Source organism: Bicyclus anynana, chromosome 4, assembly GCF_947172395.1.
Source record: "Bicyclus anynana chromosome 4, ilBicAnyn1.1, whole genome shotgun sequence".
In the NCBI taxonomy this organism is placed as follows: domain Eukaryota; kingdom Metazoa; phylum Arthropoda; class Insecta; order Lepidoptera; family Nymphalidae; genus Bicyclus; species Bicyclus anynana.
Genome location: NC_069086.1, coordinates 7,403,453 through 7,413,405, shown reverse-complemented (window position 1 = coordinate 7,413,405; position 9,953 = coordinate 7,403,453). Strand labels below are relative to the sequence as shown.

At 32.4% G+C, this 9,953-nt stretch overlaps 1 protein-coding gene across 1 annotated transcript; it reads left to right on the top strand.

The window, feature by feature from the left end:
• The first annotated feature begins 1,291 nt into the window (after positions 1-1,291).
• On the top strand, positions 1,292-9,715 carry LOC112047285 (golgin subfamily A member 4). The gene is made up of 8 exons (XM_024084358.2): positions 1,292-1,558; positions 3,885-3,957; positions 4,137-4,258; positions 5,249-5,353; positions 5,434-5,631; positions 5,719-5,802; positions 5,874-8,918; positions 9,307-9,715. Exons 1-8 carry the CDS (start codon positions 1,475-1,477, stop codon positions 9,328-9,330), a joined length of 3,735 nt encoding a protein of 1,244 aa, XP_023940126.2. The 5' UTR covers positions 1,292-1,474; the 3' UTR covers positions 9,331-9,715.
• Positions 9,716-9,953: the final 238 nt, after the last annotated feature.

The following is a 9,953-nucleotide window of genomic DNA, read 5'->3' as shown; positions in this document are numbered from 1 at the left end:
TAAATTCATATCAAATCAATCAATCAATGTCATTTACATTTACAAACGCAGTTCTTAAATTTGATATTTTCTATTTTAAATATTGCAAAATGAAATGTAAAAAAGATTTTTTGATTTCCAAAATGAGGTTTTTTCAACATTATTGTATACAAATTAAAATTAAAAAAGGTTTATCCGCTGAAATGTCCCGTGCAACCAAAATCGTTGCATTGCAAACACCCCTAAATCATAATGCAACCAAAATGGTAGCATGAATAATAACGCGTAGTTTGTCCATGCAACGAAAATGGTTGCATAAATATTAACTTGTATTTTGTCCGTGCAACCAAAATGGTATCATAATATTCGTCTTCGATGTGTGTCGAATTATGCTTTCCCAATCGTTTCAAAGGTAAGTTGTATATTTTATCCCGCTTCTCTATAAAATTTGCCACTACTACATGCACACACATTAAATATTTGATTCATAGAGAATTACGTAATAAAAATAGCAGCCAGTTGACCCGCGCCCTTCGTGCAGTGCGCTCGTGGTGACGTCGTTCCATAATTCTAGTTTTAAAATATGTTTTTATGTGATAAGTGTGTGTTTTTAATACGTAACTTCAGTGAATACTAAAAAAGTAACTGTAATTTAAAGTAAAAACCCTATGTCGTCGCTTTAATTTTTGAGATATGATCCATTGTGTACTAACATTACTTGCGATACGCTTGCTCTCTACTTATCAATTAATTACTCTACAATAGAGTCATAAATGCCAAATATATACATTGTGCGGTTTAACTCCTAGTGAATATAAAAAATATAACACTTGATCGTGTTACGAAAGCCATTGAGATATGAGAAACGTTTTTGTGAGTGCACGACGAGCCCTTCCAAGTACAGAAAACTCCGGGGGCACTTCAAGGATGAGTACAACTGGTACAACATCGCTCTACGGGCTATTTACCTATAAAGAGCGGGGCATTTAGAAGTGTTTGTAAAATCGGCTGGTATAGTTGAGCGGCTAAGAATTGATTGACATTTTATTGAAGTCAAGTTATCTTTAAAGAAATTTATATTTCGGACAATGCTGACAATGCTGTGAAATGAAATGATGGATGATGACAAAGCATACCATTACAAAAAATCTTTGGTGTGGCTGTTAAAAAAAAAAAGATTACCGCCCTCTAGTCATCTGTGGCGGAACTATACCTTTTGTATGTTTCTACCTAAATACTTGAAGTGAAAAGACTGTGGCTATTGCTCTTAGTGGTTGTCAAATTGTATTGTCATTGTCAATTTTGTCAAATTGTCAATAATGGTTTGGTAATTGGTTGTCAACTTGTCAAATTGTTCGTCATTTTGGTAATTTTTGTTATCTTTGCTGATCAATTCGATATTAATATTGTTTGTACTGATATAATTAAAATTCCTTCAATCGAAACAAATCAATGATTTTCTTTAACTTGGATTAGTAAGTGTTAGCCCGGAAAAATGTTCAAAAAGTTCAAAGATAAGTTGGCTGAGGAAGTGAAATCGTCTCCTCAAAGGATCCAACAGTTTGCACAAGCTGCTCAGGTATGTAATTAAGTCTAAATCATTAATATACTTTACTCATTCTAATTAAAATTTATGAAACAGACTTACATGTAGATATCTAGTAATTTTCTTTAACTTTATAATCTAGGACACCCGCGACTCTTCTCGTGAAATTCTGTTTTTAACAAATCCCGCGGAAATCATGGATTTATTTTGCCATTAAATGAAATTTAAACCATTAAACCATTTCCTATTCAAATTTCAGCCAAATCAGTTCAATAGCAGCAGCATGAAAGAGTAACAAACTAACTTTCGTCTTTAAATCATTTAGTAGTATAATATCTTGGGACTTCTAACTCTATCTCGAGTTGTCGAGTTCTCAGACCAAGGGGAGTTTGGAAACCTCATAATTTTATTTTAAATTTTCGACTATAATTACTGCCATTCAATTAAACTACGACATAACTTGACGTTTGAAACATAACATTCTGAAGGACAGCAGTATAAAAGTGAATAAATATTATGACCTTACAAATTAACTAGCTAAAAATGTCTATGTAGTTACTCTGTACGCCGTAGAAGTAGGTGCGAGAGGATTACCAGCAAAATCTCTCTATAACTTGCTTAAAGATCTTGGCCTCTTTTGAAGTGCAGCTAGTTATATTATATAAGAACAAGTATCCAAAGGTGCTCTAATAGGATATTACCAAATTTGGCTAGGCAGGCAGAAAAAAACAGGGAACGGGGGGTGTTGGTTGATTGTCAAGGAATTCCTTAATCCTACTGCATCCTGTAGTCACAAGTTCAGGACTTTGCTCAGAGTTTTACTCTCTACCATGCGATGGACCCGGCACCAGCAGGGTGAATCCCTGGAATGCTAATATGTATGTCTCTGCTTGTAAACTAAGCCTAATTGAAATAAATGAGTTTTGAATTTTAATTGAATATGTTTGATGATCACAGAATTAACACTAGTGTTCACAATCAATGCAGACATTGAATGGATGGATATGTAAAATACAAATACTGTATCTTAATCTGACCAAATATGCCCTATAGTTTCACTCTTTTGGATCATGCTTTCTTGAAAATAAACTAAGCAAGATAAAATATTTTTTTGACTCAATATTCTTAGATTTTAGTCTGGAAAAGCACACATTTTATGGAATTATAGAGTTGTCATCATTAAATAAAGCAACAAAAGAATGTACACAGCTGAGTGGTTTTGGATCTTATACCTACCTAACATGGTGCCAGTATAACACTGCCTTATAGTGTTATTTAGATAGCATGGGTACAGTGACAGTTGCCTGTTTGACGTTCATAATACATATTATTATAGTGAATCACAGCAAATTTTCAAGTATGAAATGAACTGTCACCCGCACCATTCTACATAAAACAAACTATAGGAGAGCCACTGTAAAGAGTGTCATATGTAAATGTCTAACACTCCTAAGCTGCAAAGTGGACCAATGAAGAGTTCTCATAGTGTTGCTGTACAGTTATAATGCAATATGTTCATTTTATTTCAATCAAGTCATTCAATGATGACCTAAGTGATTCAAATTAATGATTATGTAACATTGAATGTATTAGTTCTGTAACAAATTCTTTATTCCTGTGACTCAGTTTGTGTAAATTTTGGTGAATAATTACTAGATACATGAACTACTTTTCATGGTAAGAAAATTATGGTTCCCACAGGATTTGTGAAAAAAAAGTACAAATTTACACACAAATGTTTATATTATACACTAATGTAATATGAATTGTGATGTGATTGGAACTTAGAAGAGACCATTTAGTTGATTAACTGTTATTATAAACTCAAAGAAATGCTAATGCTCCATTCCTCAAAAGAAAAAGAATGTAACCCTTGTCTAATGGTCTATTTGTCTGCCAAATGAATGGATGCCAGTTCATTAACCAACCAACTTCCAAATACTGCAGTCCTGTGTCAATTGCAGCCTTCTTTTCTATAATACAGCCTTTCTTGGTGAGTACTGTTTACCAACACGGAAATTAGAAATAAAGGTAGAATATGCATGTCATTTCATAACTTATTTATTTTAATTGATTTATGGTTTGTTTAGAATAGTGGATTGTTAACTGAGGGTAAAAAGAATCAATTCCCGAGGTAATTAGACGCACGTTCGTAGCAAGGGCGGCTATAGTCCGAGTAGGAATAAATAAGTTATGAAATGACATGCGTATTCTACCTTCATTTCTCATTTCCGTGTTGGTAAACAGTACTCACCAAGAAAGGCTGTAGTATAGATTACATTTTATTTAATAGTAAAAAAATGAGAGTAACTTAAATTTTAGAGCATTTAATGTACAAGTACTTTATGTATTGTTACAGGCAGCCGTGACTTCAGCATCCAGCAGCATTTCAGACATCACAAATAATGATTTGTTTTCTATTGGTGACAATGGTAAATAATGTACATACTTGTAGCTTTATTTACATACTGTTATTCCTAATATTAAAAGATTAATTTACTTCATGTATGTAATCAATTAAACATTATTTTGCAGTGTACATTTATATTTTTGTTTTGAATTGTTCTAGTCTGATTTATTTAGAGATTATTGTTTTCTTGTAAATTCTCAGATGCTACCAACAAGAATCGGACTCCAAACAACCAACAAAATAATTTACAAGAAGTGCTACTTGTGCAACCTGAAACAACTGAAACAAATGCTGAAGCTATGAATTATCATGTTACTCAAGAGGTAAGAAAGTTGTTTGTGGACTTATTAATTTTAATTCTCAATTTGAATGTCTAGGTAATTTTAAGGTTTCCACCTACTCAGCAAAAATGGATATTGTATAAATTAAGTATTTCATCATAATCATCATGAACAACATTCTGGCTGGTGGGAGCCTTCGGCCGTGGCTAGTTACTACCTTACTGGCAAAGACTTACCGCCAAGCTATTTAGTGTTCCGGTACAATGCCGTGTAGAAATCGAAAGGGGCGTGGAATTCCATCCTCCTATCAAGTTAGACCGCTTCCATCTTAGATTGCATCATCACTTACCATCAGCTGAAACTGTAGTCAAGGGCTAATTTGTAAAGAATAAAAAAAAGAAAGAACAGATGTCTACTGCTGGAAATAGGTCTCTTGCATAGATTTCCAGAGAACACGCAATTATACAGCGGCTCCCTACAACCTGCATGAAGTCTTTAGTCCAACTAGTGGGGGGTTGACCAACACTGCGTTTTCCGGTGCAGGGTCACCATTCCGGCACCTTGAGAAAGCTCTCAAGGTATCATGATTAAGGATCATCACCATCATTATCAGCCAATGGATGTCCACTGCTGAAACATAGGCCTCTTGCATGAACTTCCAAACATAATGATCTCGAGCAATGAGCATGGTGCTCCTTCTTGATGTTCTCGATCCATCTAGGGGGTTGACCATTGCCATTGCCATTTGCCATTCCAGCACCTTGGGGCCCTAACGTCCATCGGCTCTTCGAACTATGTGGCCTTCTCATTTCAGCCTCGCGACTCGCTGAGCTATGTCAGTGACTTTGATTTATCTGTGGATGTCCTCATTTCTTATTCGATCACACAGAGAAACTCCAAGCGTAACTCGCTCCATCGGCCGCTGAGTAACTTTGCCTTGAACTATGTAATACCTTTCGCCCTCAATTATATAACACCTTGCAATTAAATATTTAAAAGCAGTAAAACAATATTTAAAATCTTTTTTCACAGCAGTCACCCCAAGAAAGGCAAAGAAGATTATCGAACAGTTCTTTGGCTAGCGACATATCCTTTCGACTGCCAAGCTATGAAAGTCCATCAATGTATCATTTACAGGTAAATTGTATTAATAATGGGAGTTGTTACATTTATCACCGTAGTACTTTCACTAATTATCTATGTCAATATACTTGCAGTCAGATATGGAGGTATCTGCAAGTGAAGCTGAGGATAGAGGAATATCTGGTGGAACAGTTAATCTTGACCGTGTGACGAAAGATCAATTATATTCAGCATATCGTCGTACTCAGGATAGATGTACTAAATACAAAACACAATATGCAGATCTTGCTCGCCACTACAAACTTCTGGAAAGGGAAAATGCAAAAGCAAAGGTAGATATTTAATATAAGCTGCATTTACCATTGTCTCCATGACCTGAATCTTGTCTCAATAATTATTAAAATCAATATATTTTTCAGAATGTTCTTGTAGAGACACAGGACAAGGCACTGAGAAGAATATCTGAATTACGAGAGCAGTGTTCATTGGAACAAAGTGCTAAAGTATGTATAAAATAAACCTATGGCTTTTACAAATTAAACGCGTTACTTAATTATTGTTTATTTATTTTTAGGCTCATCTTGAGAAAGCACTTCGGATCGATATAGAAGAAAAAAATATGAAAATTGAAACACTTAACACAAAGCTAAGTCTTTTACAAAGCAATAATATATCTGAGAGCAATAATTTACTAGGAAATAATAATATATCAACATTGGTTGAAGGTAATGGAAATGATGCACCTTTGATAACATTGGCTACAGAGAATGTATGTGTAGAAAAATTAACAACCGAAGACTCTGTATCATCAGAAATCACAGTTTTAAATAAAAAAGTTGAAAAAATGGAACAATTACTTAACAAATATAAAGAGTCACTTAAAACAACTAAAGAAAAAAATTCTCAGTTAGCTGCTGAGTTACAAAAAACTTCGAATGAATTGGATATTAAAGAAAAAGAAAATAATCAACTGAAAGCTACAGCCGCCGCTTTATTAGAAGCCCGAAAAAAAATTGAAGACCTTAATGAAACTATAGAAGAGTTGCAAAATAAAAATAACTCCAATGAATTTTTAAAAAGTAAAGAAATGTCTATTTTAGAAATAAGTCTAAAAAATTCCCAAGATGAGGTTATGCAATTGCAAAAGAAAATCGAAGTTCTGAGTAAAAGAGAAGAAGAATATGCTATATCATTGGCTGAAAATAAACTTAGTATTCATAAGGAACTAGAAGGAAAAGAAAACGAAATAAAATCATTGAAAGAAAGTTTAAAGAATAGTCAAAATGAGATTCAATCTCTTAATATAGTAATAAACGACTACAAATCGAAAGTAAGTCAAATAGAAGAAGCAAATTCTAAATTAAGAAACGAAATAACTGAACTAAACACGGACAAAGCTAAAATTGTAGAAGTAAAAACTGAACTAGAAACTTTTGCACAAAAATGTCAAAATCTCGAAAGTTTGATTAATAAATCAGATGAGGAATATAAATGTCTTGAACTACAGTTAAAGCAAGAAAATGCAGAAAAACTAGCAATGATTGATAGGAATGGTTATTTAGAAAATAGGAATGCACAACTACTAGAAGATAACTCCAAAAAAAATTCACAAATTAGCCAATTTGAAAATGAACTGCAGACACTTAAAAACAATATTGAAAGTCTAAAAATTCAAGAACCTGAAGAACCAGAAGTAATAAAAAAATATATTGAAGAAGTAAACCAATGGAAAGTGAAGTGTAATAATTTGGAGTCTGAAATACAAGACGAAAGAGAAGAACTCGTTAAATTACAGTCTGAAATTGAAAAACTATTAGCCAATCATGAATTAGTGCAGAGTTGTAATGAAGAATTAAAGATTACAGTTAATGATTTAAGATTGGAGATCGACATTTTGAAAAAGAAAGAACAACAAGCTAATGAACTTAATTTAAGATGTAACGACTTGGAAAGCAAAATTGTCAATTTACGAAATATAATTAATGTAACCTTAGAGGAATCTAAATCTTTTAAAAACTTTATAAATACTTCCATAACAACTTTAAAAGACAAAATTGTGTTGCTAAATGGTATGGTTAAAATGTCTGAGGACTTGCAGACAGGTAACAATGAATTACAAAAAGACGTTCGGAAAATGTTTGAACAATGTAATATTTTAAAAAAAGAGTTAACCGAAAAAGAAGATGAAACTCGAGCACTAAAATTACAATTTAATAATCTGAAGTCAGAGAATGATTTGAAAATTAATAATTTAATTGAAGAATCTGAAAAGCTGAAAGAGAAAGTGCATATTTGTAATGAGGAAAATATATTGTTGAACGATCGCAATAATTCTTTTGCTAAAGAAAATGACGAGCTCCGTATTAAAGTACAATCTATTTTAACTGAGAAAGAATCGTTAACAGAGGAAATTAACAAAGTGTCCGATAAGTATAAAGAAAAGTTAAACAATTATGAAGTTTTAAGTAAAGAATTTGATGAATTAAAAGAAGTCAGTGCTAAGAAGTCGAATCGCATTAGTGAATTGGAAAAATGTCTTGAAGTACTTAGAGAAGAAAATACATCATTAAAGAATTTATCTGATACAATTTCGAAGAGTGTCATTGATATTGAATTAGAGTTAAAAGAAGTTCAGAAATCACACTCTCAGATTGAAATGGAAAAAGACCATTTGATTACAGTAATTGATAATTTAGAACAGAAGGCTGTCGAAAGTAAACAATCGGATGTACAAGCTACGCAGACAGATATAGACATTCCTAACGTCAAAGATGAGCTTGAAGAAAGTCATAGAACCATAGAAGCATTACAAGACGAAATGAATTCATTAAAAGACTTGAATGCGACTTTATCAACACAAAATGAACAAAATTTGTTAACCATTAACAAAACTGACGATATATTAAAAGAACGAGATTATGCATTTGAAGTACTAAAAGAAGACAATAGACGTTTGCAGTCTGATATTGAAGGTCTTCAGACTCATATAACTAAAGTTTCTAAGGAGAATAGTCAACTAAATGATAAATTACGAGAGCTAATTGTTTCAACCGAAAATATTCCTGAAAAAGGTGTAATGTCCCATGAACACGAAACTTTAAAAAATGAACTACAAATAAGTAAAGAAAAAATAGAAAGCTTGATACGAGAAAATTCATTCCTTGCCGAGGAAAATTTAGAACTTAAGGACCAAATACAATCGCAAACTTATTCTCATTCCCCGACTGTGAACATTGCGAGTAATGTTGATAACATGGCGGATAAATATAACACATTGTTAGATACAAAAAATAAATTGGAACAGAAATTAAGCGAAACAGAACAGATGAATCAATCGATAACTGGAAGTATGCAAGTAATGCAAACTAACAATGACAAACTAAAACTTACAAATGAAAAGTTGGGACTAAGATTAGATGAAGCACTTGTTAGCTTAAGGCATTTACATTCACTTCAAGAAAATACAGAGTTAGAATATTTAAAGAATATTCTTTACGAGTATTTGACTGGTAATGGAGTACATTCCATAACTCTTGCTAAGGTATTAGCGGCTGTAGTTAAATTTGATGACAGACAAACTGATATGGTACTACAAAAGGAGAAAGAAAGACAGGGCTTTGTAAGTATATGATTATCATCAATGTCCTATTAAAAAGTGGATGCACAATTATCGACCAAAAACATTCCCACTTAATGAGTGCCAAACACAACTTCTTGGCACTCAATTCAAGTAGTCGCATTTGCAAATTCAACCTTAAACTCAATCCTTAAGGTTAAATTCGCTCTGAATTTAGGATTTTATTGAATATTGGACTATATTTAAAGGCCTTTAGTTATAATTTTCTTTACCAATAATTCTAAAACTGTCAAAGCAAAATTGGCCACTTTTTAAGTGAAATTTTCTATATGATTGTGCGTCCATTTATTATAAGAGGTCAATGGGGGAAATATAACTCATCTGTTCCTCGACATTTTGTTTTTTAAAATATTGCGTTCTTCTTTTTCAGTTGCGGCAACTCGGGATAATTTGATACGTGACATGAAGATAAAATTAATTTATATTAAAATAACATTCTTATTTATTTTATATTATTCTGTAAGTACAAACCAATTGTATAAGAAGCACCCACACTAAAATCACATTTAAATGAAATTATCACTCATATTGTTCTGCATAAACAATGAAGTGAAAAATTATGTACATAAGTAATGAAATGATAGAATGTTTTTAGAAAAATATTTTAATTAAGTAGGTTAAGATTTCCGTTTAATAAGTATATAATTGCAATAATGTTGCCATTTTGTACAATCTTGTTCTGTTAAGCACTTAAATTATAAAATAACTTATAACAATTATTATGTACTAATGTAAATTTTAATAAAAAGATTTACAAGAAATTGTTAATACAAAATTACTGTGTAGTGTTTTATTTTAACGAGTATGTATTTCTATATCTCATCCCTGAATCAGCTCGACAGTCTTTTATAATGATAAAGCCAAGGCAAAGCCTCAATAGCTCAAAAGTCGGACTTATCATCGAAGGGTAGTGGTTCGATCCCCGCGCCGTTGGTCTATTGTCGTACCCACTCCTAATACAGTCTTTCCCGACTAGTTAAAGGGAAATGGCAAAATTGGTCATATTAAAAAGAAATG